Source organism: Hipposideros armiger, unplaced genomic scaffold, assembly GCF_001890085.2.
Source record: "Hipposideros armiger isolate ML-2016 unplaced genomic scaffold, ASM189008v1 scaffold_336, whole genome shotgun sequence".
Lineage (NCBI taxonomy): Eukaryota > Metazoa > Chordata > Mammalia > Chiroptera > Hipposideridae > Hipposideros > Hipposideros armiger.
The window spans coordinates 805,535-824,571 of record NW_017731686.1 but is presented as its reverse complement, the minus strand read 5'-3'; the positions used below and the strand labels follow the sequence as shown (position 1 = coordinate 824,571).

General features: G+C 39.5%; 1 protein-coding gene across 1 annotated transcript in view; it reads left to right on the top strand.

The window, feature by feature from the left end:
• CA8 (carbonic anhydrase 8 (inactive)) overlaps positions 1-19,037 on the top strand; it is a 92,374-nt gene that overhangs the window by 64,063 nt on the left and 9,274 nt on the right. The window contains exon 8 of the mRNA XM_019661129.1: positions 9,071-9,239. Within this exon, the coding sequence (XP_019516674.1) occupies positions 9,071-9,205 (135 nt within the window). The 3' untranslated portion in view covers positions 9,206-9,239. The remainder of the gene's footprint in view (positions 1-9,070; positions 9,240-19,037) is intronic.

Here is a 19,037-nt window from a genome sequence, read left to right as displayed (position 1 = left end):
CCTTGGCCATGTGTGAACACTGCTTGATGCTGGCATTAGTACTGCTCTGTGGCTTACCTTTAGCTCCCCTTCTCCATTACCGTTCCTCCACCATCCCTTCCATCACGCTGCTTTGGTTGCTCCAGATAAACTCCCCGACCCATCCAATTCTCGAGGCTCCTACCATGGAGAAAGCCTTCATTTCTTTTCAGAGCTGTCTCATCATCGCAAACAAGGTACATGAACTGGAACTGTAATTGCCAAATAGGCAATTGTTAACTGAAGCGAGATGTTTTCATAGAATGTTGAGCTGGAAAAACAAGACCAAGAATAAATACAGACCATAGACTATCTTCCAAGAAGTTTTATGGGAAAAGGAAGCAGAGAGAATTTGGGAGACAATAGAAGCTTTGTAGGCTTGGTGGAAGGAGCCAGAGAGTGGAACGTCAATGTCATGATGTAGAGACTCCTGCTGTTCTTCTCAGGTTTCAGATGAGGAGACTGAGGCTTATGGAGATTAAGGGACCTCTGCCTGGGCCGCACAGGCGGTAAGGGTAGATTTGGAATCCAGCTCAGTTCTGTGTTATCAGTGCTGGGTAACCTCTGCCCTCTTTCAGCTCTTGCTCTTTTCAGCATTACAGTTCCTTTGAGGCCCTCTTTCTGTAAGAGACCTTGTCAGGAAAATCTCAGTAGTATCAGAGAAGCTTCCTACTTCCATCCACGTGTTTTGTGCCCCCAATTGGAGGAGTTTGGTTTCTTTCAGTCAGTTAGAAACACAAAACAAGACCTTCAGAGGCTGAGGCCCAACATTACAGGTTTAGGAATCATCGGCATAAAAGGAGGACCTGAATGACAGACACAGATGAGATGCCCAAGGAAAAAGTATGGGCAAAGCAGAGCAGAGTTGAGAAAATGGGAGCAGGCACTCTCCTGGGACATTTTTCTGAGGCTAACCTTTCTTTTATAAGAAGCTCTTCTAAGCGGGCAGGGTCCCATGAGATTTAGTGCTCCCCATTTGCCACCTGGTTACTCCAGGTCTCTTCTCCAGCTGACGTCATGTTCCCAAAGCAGTCAAGAGTTCCGAGGTTAACAGGCTTGTGTGTGTGAAGGCCTCGCTTGCTGTTGGCTGCCCCGTGCTTGCTGTCAGACTGTAAAAGATTGCAGCCTGAGCTGTCAGAGCTGGGGTCATGCAGTTGCTGTTGCTCTGTGAATGACACATGTAAAAGATCAAACACCCCTCTGCATTTACTTTCCGTGCAATTTGATTCTAGGGCAGTGATACACATTTCCTTATTGTTGCTTCAGATAGCACAAAAGTCTTAACATGGCTTAATTTCAAAGCACTGGGGCTTAATACACAGTATGTTTTGTGATACTGGGATGTACTCACCAGCCTTTATATGTCATTGACCCTATTAATACAAGCAATTTGATGATATAATAAGGTAATATATGTCATAGTCCTACTTTCCTTTTCGTTATCCTTGTCATAGGCTGATGTTAGCATGTGGAATTGCTCTTTTGAGAGTGATCTGGATAATTTATTCACTAATTCATGCACTGATTCATTTGATAATTGAAATTTAATATTTGCCAGGCACCATAGTAGACACTGAAAGTGGAGGACCAATAAGATGTGGCCCTTTCTCTAGGAATTCATCATCTAGGGGGAAAGCTAAATAGGTTCACACTTAAAATTAACAATCATTTCATGTGCACAGTGCCATGGGATGGCATGAGTGTGGCCTTGTGGTATCATACAGGAAAGGTACCTGGGTAAGATTCAGCCATCTGGTAGACCTTTCTCAAACCAGGTGAAGGGGTGTGGCATGGGTGGGCATTGCCAACAGGGCAGAAATGCCTGCAGAGGGATCGAGGCAAGAGAAAGCATAGTGCCTCTGGGGATGCACGCTGTAGTGTAAAGGGCCAGTGGCATGAGACGAGGTTCAGGAGGGAGCATGGGCCCGACCTCCATCACAGGGCCTTGGTCTGTACTGTGGAGGGTGGGCTTTCTCCTGAAGGCAGCAAAGAATCCCTGGAATGTTGGGAGAAAGACAGACATGACCGAAACAGTAGGCAGGTGCGGGTCTGGGGTAGGATTGTGGCAGTGAGATGAAAGGAAGAGAATGACTTTAGAAATAATAAAGAAGTAAAATCAGTAGAATTGGGTGACTGCTGAGTTTAAGATGTTGCCCTTTATTGTAATTGGGAATAAAAAAGGAAGAGCAGACTTTATGGAGAATATGAGTTTATGGTTGTAACTACTGAGAGCTTGAGATGCTTTTGAGACAACCAAGAAAGGGGTCTAATAGATAAGTGGTGGTTGAACCCATAAGCGTAGAAGAGGAGAGAAAAGAAGTGATGGAGAATGGCAGCTGATACAGGGCATGCCTTGAGAATGGTTTGCGAACTGGGAAAAGTCAGGTGGTTGATGTGATGTCTGGAAGACAGAGGAGGTATGAGCTTCAAAGCGGGGGAAGGAGAGAGATGAAGAGTATCAGATTCTGAACACACATTAAGGTAAGGACTGAAAAGTTTAATTGGACTGAGCCACAAGGAGCGGCCTCAGCCTTGGGGGTGAAGCAGAAGCTCAAGGTCGACAGTCACGTTTGTTTAGCATTACTTTGTTTAGGGATAATTTTCTTGAAAATGGTCAAACCTTTTAGCAAAAAATAAAAATTTTCTCTATAACCACAATAATTTCTATTTTTTGAAATTCTGTTAGGATTAGCCTTGCTGAGCCCCAAAAAAGAAAATTCTCAATTTCACTTAGAGTTCCGTTAAGGATTCCCTTGCTAGCATGGTATCGGGGACATTAATGTTGTGAATGTTACCTGATGTTCCGTAAACATGAGATATGGTATTTTACTACCATGCTGACCAGTATGCTATGCTAAAGTCCAGAGACAAATCATTGTGCCTGTGGGTCTCACTGGCTTCAGAGAAAACCTCCAAGTAAGGCCAGTGACAAAGTCTAACTCACCAAGCCATGCTCCTCAATTAATGGCCGGATCTTCTTAAAGGGGAGCCAAAGCCAAAGGAGCGGATGTTAGAAGGAATAATCTCAACTGCTCTGGAAATAGATGGCTTTCTAATTAGCTGTAGCTTTTCAAGAAAAAAGATTTAGGTGCTACTAGCACAAAGCTCTATTACAGCATCTGTTCAGAGGGCAACAATGTTAAAATGTACACACACACACACACACACACACACACACTCAGACACATGCATGTATATTAAAATGTAATTAGGAATGATTTAGAAAAAAAAATGACAATCTTAAGAGACCATAAATCAGTCTGTCCTTGACTTGAATGTTTCACTGTTGCTACTCCTATAATTTCAGAGAAAGCAGAGCAAACATAGAACAGGTTCAGAGAGGGGAGCAAAAATGAGAGGAACCAAAGGGAGAGGATGTGATTCTAGAATCTAAACCACAAAAAATTGAAAAGTCTCATATTATCACACTTAAAGCAGAGCAGAGAAAGATGGAGATACAGAGACGGCAAGTGAGAATTGACATGCAAAATAAAAGGAAGAGCGAATGGCAGGTGGAGTCTACACAGCTGATTATATTGAGAAATATAAAACTGTATTGACAAAAAATGTTTCCTCTTATGTCATAGGGTTAACATGTATGTGATGAAGCTGGTGGGTATTGTTATGGAAACAACTGGTATCTGGAATAATCATCTGCCGTAGGATAGCGATGTGTCTGCACTTGCAATGTTAAAGAGAAAGCTCTCGGCGTTGCTGCTTTCCTATGAAATGCACAGCAGCTTGATTCAAGGAGTAGTTTTCTGTTCAAGTGTCGTGTTGACAATAAGCCTATCGTGGAACATTTACATCTTCCTGAGTACTAAGAATTCTAGATCATGGAACTGGAAGCCTTGAATTTTTTATATTATTTGTGGTTTAGCATACCATATGCTGGGGAAAACACACACACAATTGGATGGATTTGAATGAGTGTAATTTTCTTTTTTTAATGATCAATAAGCACTACATTACTTTACGATAAACAGTGGTCTAAGCATTAGGAAGCTGAAGTGAAAAAAATGTTTTTTCAGTTATATTGTTATGTTTGGAAATGAGATTCCAAGGACATAATAATTTCATCAGATCTGACAACAGAAATTGTAAGAACATTTCTGGCTTCACAGAGACATTAAAATGTGAACAATCCTCAGGATGATAAGATGTGGTATTTTGATACAATCACACACGCACATACACACACACACACACACACACACACACACAGAGAGAAATGGTTAATCTTTAAGCTTTACTCTCCTTTTCCTGCTCCTTCCCTGTCCTTTTCCCCTTACTAATCTATTTTTTAATTTACCTACTTTCTCAAATTAGATGTGTCATTTCCTTTCTCTTTCAACATCAAGTAACACCAGTGAAACAAAAGAATATGGAATATGTTCATTTGTTTTTCCCTGTGTGGCTATATGCCTGTTAGAACTTGGAAAGCCATATTCGATTTTGTTTCTTCTCTGTGTCGCCTCCGCCCTCCATCCTCCCCCAATCCGTATTTCCTATGGATTGAAACTGGAGCTCTTCTTAGCTGCCCACAGCCTGAGGTAAGGCGTGGTGTGTGCCTGGCCGGTGGGACCTGGGAGCTCATCTGGTCCTGGACAGCTGAGGAGTCTGATGATGTCCAGGGCTCAGCGGCGGCCCTTCCTGTGTTCATGCCCCTTATGGGATTTGAGGGGCTCTTACCCTAAAACCAGGTTGTTCTAGGGACATAGCATGGACCTGTTGGAAAATGATTTCAAGTGGTTCAGAACATTTGTTGTAAATTTACGCCTGTATCCGTGGTTCCCAAACCATCCCCTGGAGGGCTCGTGAAAACCCCGATTGCTGGGCCCCACCCCACAGCTGCTGATTCAGTGGGTCTGGGGCAGGAACGTATTCCAGGAAGCACACTGAGAACCATGTTTTTTTATCCAACGGCACTGATCTCCATGGGTAACTTAGTTCAGCACTCTAACACGAGAATGCTGAGTTTCTGAAGGGCGCCACTAGACCAGCCCTGTTCTATGGAAACACGATGTGAGCCAAATATGGAAGACTAAAATTTCTAGGAGCCACAGTAAAAAAGTCAAAATAAAAGGGGAAATTAATTCAAGTTGTATATTTTAACACAATCTATCCCAAATAGCATTTTAACACGCCATCTGCATAAAAATCACTGATGAGAATTCTTACGTTCTAATTTTCGTCCTGTGTCTGACTCATAGCGCATCTCAGCGCAAACTGGCTGCATTTCAAACAGAGGGTTGGCAGCTGCTGTGCTGGGCAGTGTAGTTCTAGGATTTTCTCTCCTTGGAAACTCCCGCTTTCTTTTCTTAAAATGTGTTATTTCTAGACACTTGTAGGAAATTTTGTATATATTTCCTCAGTGTCTTTAATGGTGGAGAGCACTGTCCCTGTGGTCAAATACTCCGTATCTGTAGTTCTTGAGTAAGTTCCAATGCTTGTGGCTCATCAGTAACGATCCTAAAGTGATGATGGGAAGACAGTGGCAGAGACCAGGGTTGGGGACTGGAAGAAGAGGAAAGTTTACATCAATGTTACTAAGAATAGGATGTTCTCTTGTCTAAGCTCTTCCTCAAAAAAAAAAAAAAACCAAACAGATCAGATTAAGGAGTAAGTGATAGAATGAGGGTTGGTTTATAGACAAGAGGTCAGTAAGAAAGAGAAAATGATGATCCTTTAGAAAGAAAGTTAGACAAATAGGGTAGAAGAAAATGAAACAAACAAAAACAACAAAGCTGCAGTATATAAAAGGTGGATATATGTATATACTCGTACATATTTATAAAATCTCACTCTATATACATATACGTGGACTATTTAAGTACAGTTTGCTTTTGACTCTTTTATTTGATTGTCACCGTAGGAATGATATTACTCTAGTTCATGTATCATCATTGACTGATGATAAAAGAAAATAAGATGAGAACACCACCTTGTATGTGTTATTTTTCTGTTTTAACATGATGACACAACACATGAGATGTAAGTCAAAATACGTCAATTAGAGGATGTGCATAAGAACTTGGGTACTCCTAAAAATAATGAGTACCAAACCTCAAACCCTGGACATTAGCCCTTGAAATGCACCCATAAAGAAAGCAGTTTTAAAAGCTCAACTTTGAGTGAATAACCTGGTTCATGAGTCAGTGAAGGTTGGACTAAATGTCTTACTTAGTTCAAATGGAGTGCAACCCGGGTTCAGAGAACAGTGGCTATTCAACTCTGCTACCTTCAGAAGATGAGGATTTATCTCTGAAGTATTGGATCTTTGTTCTGTCTCGTTTAAATTGGTTAAAAACAAATGCCATGTTTAAGGAGAGTAGCATTAAAAATCATCAAAATCATACATTCTGATACATGTGATAATGATGGTCTCTGTACTGCCCTGACATTTGAATTTTGTTGAAGACTTTTATCCTGAGATTGTATGCTGTTCATTTCTCACCACCTCTCATTTTAGTGTGGGATAACACAGTGTGCACTTGAAACCATTTGAAGTGACTACAGGGTTTGAGGGGTGGTTATTTCAGAAAAATTGGCATTTCAGAAAGATGCGTTTTTTCCCCTCGATCTCTGTTGATGTTTGAAGTATTCAAAGTGTTGCTATGATCAGAGGAAAACATTTCTTGTGAAATAGTTCTCTCCAAGAATGCAATGATTTGAGACTGGCTCGCTGTGGGTTCAGATCGTCCCTTCTAGAAGCTGTTTTCACCGAAGGTGCTTCAGGCTGAGGCCTGCAGCTTGAACTATTTATCTTCAGTTCAGAATATGTAAATATTAAATTAACCTAGCTTTAACATAAGCTCCCAAGTCAATAAAAACGGAGAATTTCTTAAAGCAGTCAAGTTTCTAGCCCACATTGGCCATCGGGGATCCTGTCCAAGGTGTATAGACTCTAGTTGCAGGTATTACATATGGTCACATGTAAAGTGAATGCAAAGAGAGATGACTTTCTATTTTTCCAGTCAACTGGTTTACTGTTTACGGTCAATTTTTAGCTTATAAAGTTGGAGTTAAATATTTATCCAAAATGCTAAAGGTTTCAAGAGGAGTCATGCTAGTATTTATCGAATACTTCCTATGTGCTTAGGACTCTGCTGAATGATTTTCATGCATTATCTCACTTCTAACTTCATCCTTGCAAATACTGTTATTTCGTCTCCCCTGTATACATGTGGACACTGAGGCTTGAAGAGGTGAAGTAATTTGGTCGTTTGGGTCTCAGGTGGCAGAGCCAGGATGAGAGCCAGCCTTTCGATGGAGAGCCTACTGCCTTCATCTTCATGTCCTCTTGCTTAAAAAAACATAGGGTCCTCTGGCTGCAGGTTCCTCTCCACTCCACACTTAGGGAAAACTACGCAAACATTCGTTCCACAGACAATTACAGGGGATACTCTTGCAACCTTGACTCTAGAAACTTTCCAGATGCAGCAAGTTATAGGTGCTACCCCTATTCCCACTCTAAGACCCTAGCAAGGTCTAGTGAAAACATTATGTAGATTAAATAGCTAATTGCTTATCTGATTGGCTCTTCTATATAACTACAGCATGTAGGTGTCACTTAAAAAAAACAAAAACAGGACAGTTGTAGTTGGGTCAAACTTATCCCATGTAGGGAAATCAGGTAGTATTTGGAGACATGGGAAAATAACATTAGAAGTCAGATTTCTAACCTGGGTTCTAATCTAACAAGCCATTTAGTTTTCCCCCTGTGCTATTTTCCAAATGCATGGATTGAATTAGAACCTTGTGAGATTCAACTATTTTGGAGTCTACTTAGAAAAATGCACGTGAAAAATTTTGCATGTCATTTAGGCATTTCATGGGCCCCCTAAAGTCTGTAGGAGTTTTGGGACTTCTATGAGAATCCCTGAATTAGTCGATCTCTTGCATTTTCTTTTACTTTATGAATGGGAGAATTCTATGGCTGTACTGTCTGAACCACCTTTGTAGATAGAACTCTCTGATAGATGGTGAACTTTTGGTGGATTGATGCTGATCAAATCATATTTGCTCAACATCTTGGGATATATACAGGATATAGGCCACTGATTGGACTAGAATTTCTGAAGAGGTGGCTGTAGACCTGGGAAAAAAGCAGGTGGATTTGGAATTGTCAGACCTAGTTAGTTTGGAACCTTTCTAGCCTCAGCTTCTCCTTTTGTGTAAGGAATGAAGAATGCCTATGTTATGTGACAATGTGTTATTTAAATGAAATAACAGACAGTGAGCCCTGTAGGTAAACCATCTAATAGATGGGAATAAGCCTAGCAAATGTTCTTCACACGTTTGCTTGTTGCTTAGAGACTTCTCAGAGGGTCATGTCTGGTAGGCTGCCGGTTCTTAGGAAGTACAGACCTGCAAATCAAAGAAGCTGCGGTGAGGCTGATGGGAAGGATCCCTGGGGACTGTGGGAACCTCTTCACAGGTAATGGGAAACCCCGGGACCTGGAGCGGCCACCTGAGAAAGGGAGGTGAACTTGAAAATCCATATTGCTAAGGGAGGAAGTTGGGCTCACGCTTTTGGAGAATCAGGTGTTTTTGGACCTGTGCTCTCTAAAGGGCTAGAAGAGCAGCAAGGAGAGCTTTTTGATGAAGGAAACCTCCATCTAATAAATCTAGCATCTAATCAATGTGAACATACAGTAACATCGAACTTATTAATTAAAGATATACTTGGGAAGCTTATTAGCTTAACACATTCATTCATTCACTCTTTCTTAATTATCCTACTGGCAAACGTAAAGTATTGTGAGAGAGCTGTGTATCATTTTTGCGTTAATAAACCCAGCAGGTTTCTATGGCTGTCGGGTTGACCTTGCTACCTCTACTTTTGTTGTCTTCATTTCTCTTACAAGGGTCGTGTCTAATGTCTCAGGTCTGGCCGAATTAAGTCCGTTTCCCGTTTTTTGTAGTTTCGTTTTAATATTATCCTTTTTAATTGCAGTTATTTAAGTACACTTGAAGTCATTTTTTTAAACTCCAGTCTGGTTAATATCTAGTAAATGATTAATCTATTTTTTTCTGCTTTAATTTTCAGATTGAAGAATTCCGAAGGCTGAGGACACACGTCAAGGGGGCAGAACTTGTGGAAGGCTGTGATGGGATTTTGGGAGACAATTTTAGACCCACTCAGCCACTTAGTGACAGAGTCATCAGAGCTGCATTTCAATAGCCAAAGAGAGCAGGACAAGTCCACCTTCTTTTGGGTACGTGTAGATGAAGTAAGGAAATGGGCACACAGTTAACATAAACCTATCATATGAAAGTTACTCTCATGGCGATCCTGATAATTTAGTATTATGAGTGTACTTTATTTTGGCAGAATTTATGATACATTTTCAAGCCTCACTGATTACAGGTCAGGTGGTTTTCTAAAATTACATGCAGTATTGAAAAAAATCTGCAATCCTTTTATTTTCTCATGAGACCAGCCTTTCATTCCAAATTTTGCATTAATGTTGGCTTTCCTAAGGAAAGGGACCCCGAGGCAGATAAACTGATATGCAAGTATCCCTTTAGTACTTCACTGTGTTGCACCCTTGAACCTGCAGCTGTCACTTCCTCATGACTGAGAAACAGAACGGAAGGGACTAGAGCATGTGAGCCTCAAAGCTGACCCTCATTGTCTGGTTTGTCACCTTGCTTATCGATATAGGTGAAGGCATATCTGGCATGAATGAAGATATATGTCCTATGATCTCAGTTTGGTATATTTCTTTATTAATTGAAACATAATCTATACATTTTAATATATTGAATTAAATGTACGTATTCCTTACCCTTAAGGAGCTAACAAAATAAAACATCGCAAACATGGAAAAGATAAAATATACATAAATGACTATCGACTGGATTATTTCCTTACCTTGCAAATTACCTAAGAGTGCATATATGGGTCAGTGTGTATGGCTGACAAACCACTGCTTCCCATAAGAGGGAAGTGTCTGTTGGAATGGTTCCCTAGGTAGCAGGACAGAGCTTTGACTGTTTAATGGAGCACTGGGAGTATGCGCTCACACACTGGAGTGGTACATGGGGCTGGCGAGTCACAGATGAATGGAAATCTCTGGCCTCAAGGAGCTCATAGTCTCATGAGTTAAGATAATAGACACAGGAATTTTAAAAGGTGACCATTTTATCCATGTGTTTCCCAATCCACTTTTCCTGCCTGTCTATTATTACTGTATAGGATGTACCCAGCACTCCAGCTGTACTGTTTTTCTTCTGCGATTGTGCTTGGCTCACACAGTCCTCCCTGCCTTACCTTTAGCCTGTTGAAATCCTGGCTACCCCGCAGGCCCAACTCCAATACTGCTCTCAGCGTGAATTCTCTGCTACTCCTTTAAATTGTACTTTTCATTTCACACTCTTTCTTCCATTTAGCTATTGGTGTGTTTCTTTCTTATTTTTTTTCTATTAGATTTCAAACTTCTTAAGGGCTGAAACATGTTTATTTTACTTGGACTCCATCATGACACATAACAGTTTGTATCTCAGGCAACTTCGAAGTTCCTTAGAACTATACATGTCCCGTATGGGCCAGCCGCATCTCATTCATTCATTCATTCATTCATTCATTCATTCTCCATTTCTACCTTAGCCAGCACAGTTCATCTTTTTCTTCTTCTAATTCTGAAGATGATGAGATCCAGACAAAGTTGCCTTTGGTATGAATGAGGGGAAACTTGCAGTAATTTATATATGGTAACAATGGAGAAAATCCAAGAGTGCTTAAGCTAAGCCTTATAGTAGATGAGCTAAAAAAAACCCCAAAAAAGTTCTGTCAAAAATCATGATTGAGCACCTACTATGTGATTAGTTCTGGGCATATAGAGGTGAGATGAACTGATGTGATCTCTGCCTTCATAAAGCAGAGTCTGAGGTGGGAGCCTGACAATGGAAAAATAAAGACTCCAGAAATATGCATTGACAAATTAACTCCATGAATATGAAGAGCAAAGAAATGTCGTGGAGGAGACTTCCGATAGAGGGAATATGTTTTGCAAAGGTGCTAAGGGGCTACACCCTGTGGAGGAGGTGAGAATTTGATGCACTGAGGTCCCTGGAAGAAGACCCTGTGAGTCTGGGGGACAGAAGTCAAACAGAAAGCTAGGCAGGGCCCGATTCTGAGAGGGCCATGTTGGCCACCTTAAGGCATCTTAATTTCGTTGTGGATGCGTTGAGAATTATAAAGACTTTTACTCAGGGGAGTGGCCTGATCACCTGTATGTTTTCAGTAGATCATGGAGGCTGGAGAATGAACACATTGGATCAGAGGGCCAGGGCAGGAGTGGGAGGATACTGTGAAGCCTGTTGGGTAAAGGCACCGGGGCTCAGGTACTAGAGTAGGAGGAGTGGAGATGGACAGACGTCAGCACATGGGAAACAGACCTTGAAAGTGATGTCTGTGATACATTGGACAAGGGTGGAGGAAGACAGAAATACCAAAGATAAATTCCGGGGTTTGGGTCTTTGGAAACTGTGGGTAGAGTGTCACTGAGTGACACCAGCACAGCTGGAGGAGGCTCTGTTTGGGATGGAAAGAGAGTTGGAGCATGTTGAATGAGAGATGCCTGTCAGTCACATAGTGGACCCATCGTGAAGGTAGCTGGAATTTTGAGTGGAGATCAGAGGAGAGATCTGAACTGAATATGGGAGTCATGGCATAGAGATTTTATGTCTCTATATCTATCTATCTATCTATCTATCTATCTATCTATCTATCTATCTATCTATCTATCTATCATCTATCATCTATCTATCTATATACCTATCTATCATCAATCATGTTCTAGTGCTACATAGGGATTACATCATTAAGTGGTCATAAAATCTTATGTGCGTCTTTACAATGTGTTAACCAAAGCACAGAGAAGTTAGTTCACTCGCCCAAAGTAATGCAGTCATTGTGCAGCAGATCTGGAAGCTGGACCCAGCAAGCCTGACTGGCGGGGCCCTTTTTCCAAACACTACATGACAGAGGTCAGAAAGTGTCCCCACACTGGTGGTCAGGGTGGCATGATGATGAAGGATGCGTATTGCTGTGGGATGACGTGGAGTGTGAAGGGAGGGCTCGGCCAAGCTGCCATGTGGCCGCAACTCTTGAACAGCTGGGCTGGGGGCTGCAGCCACAGAGGGGATGAGTTTTAAGGAGACTTTTTGTTAAATTGACATTGTGTAAGTTTAAGGTGTGCAATGTGTTGATTTGATACATTTATATATTGCAATATGGTTACCACTGTTAGCTAACACTTCTATCATGCCACAGACAGGTCATTTCTTTTTTTTTGTGGTGAGAACGAGATTTTTTAAACAAAAGAAATGCTGGAACGTTTCTGTATACTGGCAGGAATGAAACAGTAGATGGGAGGACTGAAGATGCTGTTTCTCAAAGCAGTGAGTCCTAGCCATGGAGTCTGAAAAGTTGAAAGGGGATGGAATGCTAAGCAAATGTGGAGACTGACTATTGTTAAGAGCAGGGACACTGTATGTGCTGTAACGGAATAGAAGAAGAGGTGTTTTATAGACTTAGTGATTCCATGACTTGGTTTTATTATTTAAGGAAGAATGGCAAAACATGGTAGGAGGGGCAAAAGCAGCCAGTAAGATTGGAGATTGGAGCTGAGTGAAGGGTGGAAGGGTGGGCTTTCAGGAGTGACCCCGGAAGAGGGTGTGATGAGGTTTGGTGAACATGAATTTATGAATTTCTCCAGTCTAGGTTATTATCCCTCTGTGAATATCAGTAACTATAAATGACACTGTTTAATGAAATAAGGTTACTGTCTTGAAGTTTTTTTTGTTTTTAAAGATTTTATTGGGGAGTTGGGGAGGGGAACAGCATTGGGGAATCAGGGGAAGGGAAACAGACAAGTTCTGTTCTTTTGTTCTTCAGTCTAGTTGTGGAGGACGTTGCTTCACTGGCGCATGTTGGTGTTATCATTGTGCTCTTCCTGGGTGAGGCACTGGACGGCTGCTCACGGCAGCTCTTGGCAGCTCATGTCAGCTGCTGGCTGCTCATGGTAGCTCATGGGAGCCCACTGCAGTTTCACTGCAGCCTACACTGTCGCCTGTGACTCAGGGCAGCCCAGCTCCAGGTCGAGTTGTTGTTCACCATCTTAGCTGTAGAGGGCGCAGCATCACTAGCCCACATGTGGGATCCGAACCGGGGCCCTGTTGCTCACAGCTGGTGTCCCAAGGCAATTCTTAACCAATGCGCCACTCGGCCGGCCCTGTTGCCTTGAAGTTTTGATCCATATTTGATCCTAGACCAGAGTTTTCTCTCCCTGAATATCTAAATAACCATCAGTGTTTCATCTCTCTTTTAGACACACACACACACACACACACACACACACACACACACACACACACACAGAATGAGAGTTAATGAGATTATGTATATTTCAGATACTTTATATTCATTATTTGATAGAAAGATATGTGTAATTTTCAGTCTTAAATCGGTTACAATTTAGGTATTTTAAAAAGGAGGATGGATTTGTGTCCTTGTCTTGGAGTCTGAGATTACTGAAAGGGGGTCATTTTTCCAAAAATTCCTAAGAATGGTGTAGGAATTCTTTCAAAGGCAACTCCAATTCTGACTTCAACCTTTTATGAATACATTTTTGATCCTTTTATCTTGAAATATGTTGTACAAATCTAGTTATAGTTCTACATAAAAATTATATTGGGAAATCAGACTTATGGATGTGTGCTTTTTATTTGATATTTAATAATGCCCTAAGGCAGTAATTCAAATTTTTATTAAAGTGAAATGATTTGACAGTCAGACTTTGAATTTAATGCATGAATGTTTCATTTAAGCTCTTGGAACTGAAAAGAAAAAAAAAACTTTTTTCCTGGTAGTTCTCTAAAAAATGTTTAAAATAATTTAGATTTATTTTAGCTATGTTTTACTAAAATAACTTTAGTTTTTGGGCTTAAAATGACATTTTTTTTTACATGACATGTCTAGACATCTGGAGAACTTTGATAACCAAGACTTATTATTCCCATGAATAATCTGTGACTTTTTATATTACCATTTAGAAGTATGAACTCCGATTTTGTACTTCTATAGAGAATTAGCATATAACTCACCCAGGTGCAGAGCTAGTTCATATTTCTGGGAGCCAACTGACATTAAATGTTCCTTTACCCATTAAATTTTCTGTGTGATGTGGGAGAACCAAGTCTTAATAGCAACAAACAAAAAATAAGACCAAGTGTTGTGTCCAGGTCATTTGCTACTCTTGGTATCATGATATTGGCACTAACCTATCAGTGAAATGGTTATTTGCCTATTTGTTTCATTAAACGTTAACCCATTTTTAAGAGGCTATTCTGACTGTTCAAAGACACACCTATTTCTTCTGTGACTCAAGTATTGTTAAACCACACACATGTTTAAAGTAACTATAATTAATTATAATTATTTACTTCCTGTAAAAAGGAATGCAACAAATCTTTTTAAATAGTTTTTCTTTTTCCTTCTTAAAAGGGGAAAATATAAATATGCCCCAAATGGATTAGGAAAAAAAACCCCCATTAAAAACGTAGACGAGAAAGCAAGTGTTATTAATCAAGCATCTCTGAATGATCCCTTTGTAAAACTTAGCCTCAGTTTTCTTTCTGGGTCTTTGAAGTCACCCTGGACTGTGTTTAACTCTTCCCCACATATACCTTTGCAATTAATAGCGTTGTCTTCTTAGCTTTAATGAAGCTATAGCTAGCATCCATTCTATATCAGTTTCCTTTTATAACCTAAGAATTATAGGCCAGGAAAGGATAAGGCATTATAGGAAAGGGGAGGGGGAGAATGTCAACTCGGAATGACCAAGTAGGTAAAGCTATTATCCTTACAGGATAAATGGAAAGCTCAGAGCCATATTTTCAGTCAATATAACTTGGACTCTCCTCACTCTAACAATTTAACATGATGCACAGCATTAGGGTGAGAAATGAAAGCTCGATGGGTATAGCTGTTTTCTATTTACTATATCATATAGAATTTTTTGAAAATGGAATGGATTTCCTAAAGGGTTTCAAAATGATTTCAGAAAAAGGCCACAATACCAAGGGTACTCAACCGATCCATTATATTTTGATTATATGATATAAAAGTTGTTATTAACTCAAGAATGAAAAATATCAAAACTGTATAGGCGTTTCTTTCAGATTACTAAACAGGGAGGCTAATCCCTGCTTCTGCATTTGTCCTTTTTCCCTTTTTATGTTTTAGAATTGTTAACCAGTTATTGTGGATAAAAATTCCTGAGTGATTTAGTTTTTTTCTTCCCCCCAAGAATTCAGACAAAATTGTGTTTGGGCAGAAGAAATGAGCGCGTTTTGCCATCATGGGCCAGCTTGTATGTTGAACGTCAATATATATTGCTGATACCTTAAATTTTAAACCTAAAGGATATATTTTCCAGAAGATCACTGAGACCAGGTTATCTCCTCTAGACATGTTCTGTTATGCCTTTCACCTCATGGATGCTCATTTTTGGTAATTTCTGCCAATCAGTTTTTTTAGCTTTATTTTTCCACTTTAAGACTTATTAAGAAAACCTTATGAAGAGATATTCGTGTCAGTTTCTTCCTCCTTTACATTCTGCCTATTCTCTCTAGTCCTCTTTTCTGTGTGAAGTTCACAGAGTGTACCTCTTTCACTGCATTAATTGAGTGCAAGTTTTTTTCCAAATTGTGTCAAAAATCCACAAAAAATCAAAAGTTGATATTTTGACTATTTTATGCATTTATTAATATTTTGAGTTGCTTTGTACATAAATGACATTATTTTTATTTCAAACCTTTGTTGCATGGTAATAAACTTACCATTACATTGAATTTGAGCAAAAAATACTCAAAACGAAATACATGGCATCAATTAGATAGTGCAAGCTGCAGGAAAGCATATTCGGGCGTCGCAGCAAAAGAGTTAGGGAAGCAGAGTCGTCATAGAACTAGGGAACCTCAGCTCTCGCTCTTGGTGTCCTCGGGGCCCAGCCCGTGGGGCATGCTCTATCTGTAGGTGACGCATCTGCACCCACATCTTCTGTTACCACTAAATGCAGACGGCCCATTCATTTCTATTGCTAGACCAGGTCCTCTATTAAGTCCTAGAATTGAATGCCCAATTGTCTGTGTGACTTTTCTCTTGGATGTGTCAAAGGCATTGCAAACTCAATATATACAAGATTGAATTTATGATCTTCACAGACCTGGCTCTGTTCCAGTTTTCTTAGAAACCTGAGGCATACCTGACACCTGTCTTCCTCGCCTCACCTCACATCTCCATTTATAATCCAGTTCTGCAGATTGGCTTTCTGATGGCTCCCAAATCCATCTATGTGTCTGCATCTCTATCATCGCAGCCAGTAAAGCTAGCATCGTCTCTCATCCAGACTGTTGCAAGAGCATCCTCTCTCTCCTCTACATAGGATTGTTAATGAAAGGTTTATAAAAGTAAAAGACGTGGATGACATAGAGCACTCAAACATGTGTGTCAACTCTGATTGGTACAAGAGTGTTGAGAAGGATTCTGAATCCACGTCTGAGCACAGTGAGAAAGAATGACATAGTAATACCTAATTGGCACCATCTGCCATTGGGGGTCGGTGGTGGTATTTAGTTTGTTATTGCTGCCCATACAAAAGGTAGCGTTATTGGCATCTGATTTAAATGTCTCAGCTATTAAGGTGCAGACTCCTTTGAAAATGGGCTTTGGAAAGCTTATCTGCTTTAGATCTACTGATATGTAGCTTGGTGTTAGCAATTACAAGGAAATACAGAAACATGAAATGATGAAGTTCCCTGATTTACATTCTTTTTAATATTTTCATTTCATTATGTAATAGCTATGGTCCTGATGATTGTGCATAGCAAAGTGCTTATCTATAGCAAACCTAGGAAATCTGAACTCTCAGCATGGAAATGAAATGGCACGAAGATGAGGAAAGAATTACGGCATGATAGTGCACAGGAACTTAGCCAGACCTCTTCATTAGGGATGGAAGCCATCTCCTGAAGAAGGGATGGGGTAAGTTAGAGGAGAAGCCATGCAAGAGGAAAGGTAGATACTGAGATGACCCTCACAAGGGTGAGAAATAATGTATTTTAAAACAGCTTAAATAAAAATAAACCATACAAAATTTTTGCTCATTTAACTAAATAGGCCTTGGATATTTCTGTTAGTACAAATAGGTTTGCCTTATTTTTTTGGCTACTTTAGTTTTAATTAAACAAACATTCCCATTAAAACTTGTTTTGTTAACATATGAAGCTACAATCTAGACAATGCCCAATATTTTGGACAAAATCTGAAATATTTATTAGATAATATGGAGGTTTCCCTAATGAAGAAATTTGCCACCGGGTAACACATTCTCAAAAATAAGTGAATTTTAAAACAATAGAACTGCATTGGTGTACAGCGCAGTGGTCAGGCATCTGCATTGTCCATGAAGCAGTCTCCCTAATAAGACATGTGCCCACCTGACACCCTACAAAATATTAACAACATTATTGGACCACTGCAGTGTACACCTGAAGCTGACATTGAATAATAATGAATGTCAACCATAATTTAGTATATATATATATAGTCACAGGATGTGGAGTACAGCATAGGGAATAGAGTCAATGGAATTGTAACAGCTACATACGATGTCAGAGGGGTAGTAGATTGGGGGAGAAGGGTTATCACTTTGTGTGGGGTGTAAATGTCTAACTATTACATTGTTTTGTATACCTGAAACTAAAAGAAAACAAAAAAACAAAAACAAAACCACATTGGTTTTGGATGGGTCTGTTTTCCATTACAGTGCTTTAAACCCCTTTAAAATTTCTGAATTCTTGTACTTTTAGTGGCTGGAAACTCATAAAGGCCATTGGCCTTATCTGCAGAAAATATTTCCAGGGACAATTTAGAAGCATGGAATTCAATCTCAAAAAGTTATTTAATCTAGTGTTCTGCCTGAAGAGGTCTTCAACTAAATTAGCCCAAATGATTACTCCCCGTATCTAGAAACAAACAAGCAAACAAAGACTTTTTGTTTGAGAATACCTACTTCAGAGGTTTTTTTTACTCCTGCCTAATGCAAAAAGGAAAAAAAAAATCCCCATGAAATACTGTCTGTAAAGCATCAACTAAATTGGAATGCCATTTTGATAGTAATATTTTTATGGTTTGCCATAAATAAATATTTTTGATTAATGTAACTGGTTATAGTCCAAGATTTATGTTTTTTTCCTTTTTGCAGCTTGTGAAGTCCCATAACCTTTATGCTTTAACTTGTGATTTTTCATAGATATGAACGTTCATTCTGAATTTAGTATGGGGACAACCAATGGTTCTCTAATATCTTTTCTTTAAAGAATGATTATGGTTAGTGGGTCCCAGCAATAAAATCACTGTAATGAGGAATAAAAGATTGTAAATAAGAGTAACAATGTTATTAATCATCTGAGTTAGTCATCGGTGGCACATTCCTGTACCTGAAATATTTCCATAGGAAATAATGCTAGAAATCCACATTTACTTATAATTAGAAATAATATAAACCTTCCCTCATTATAGTAGTTTCCCAAATCCCAATTCAACTTAATTTCATTGATTTTGATTTCTGAACTAAAAGCATTAAACTTGAACTAGAGAAAAATGTATAATATGTGTATTCAATTAAGAAGTAATTAGATAATCACCCTTAGAACACACCAGGGATTCGGGAAGAAGGAAGAAAAATGTGTCTCATTGTAGTGTATACAACAGTTTTGTTAATTAGTTTTGTGGTAATTGAGATTGAGAAAGTGTCAAAGTATCATAACATAGGTTTACTTTGAATAACCTTAAAAGCTAAGTTCAATATTTTATGATACTTTGATGTAGAGTAATGTAGAAATGACCAAGCTATATGATTTATCCTAGAAGTTTGATTAAAGTTTATACATTCCAAGTTATACGTATTAGTGAGTATGGGAAGGTGAAAACCAAATGCTTTTTT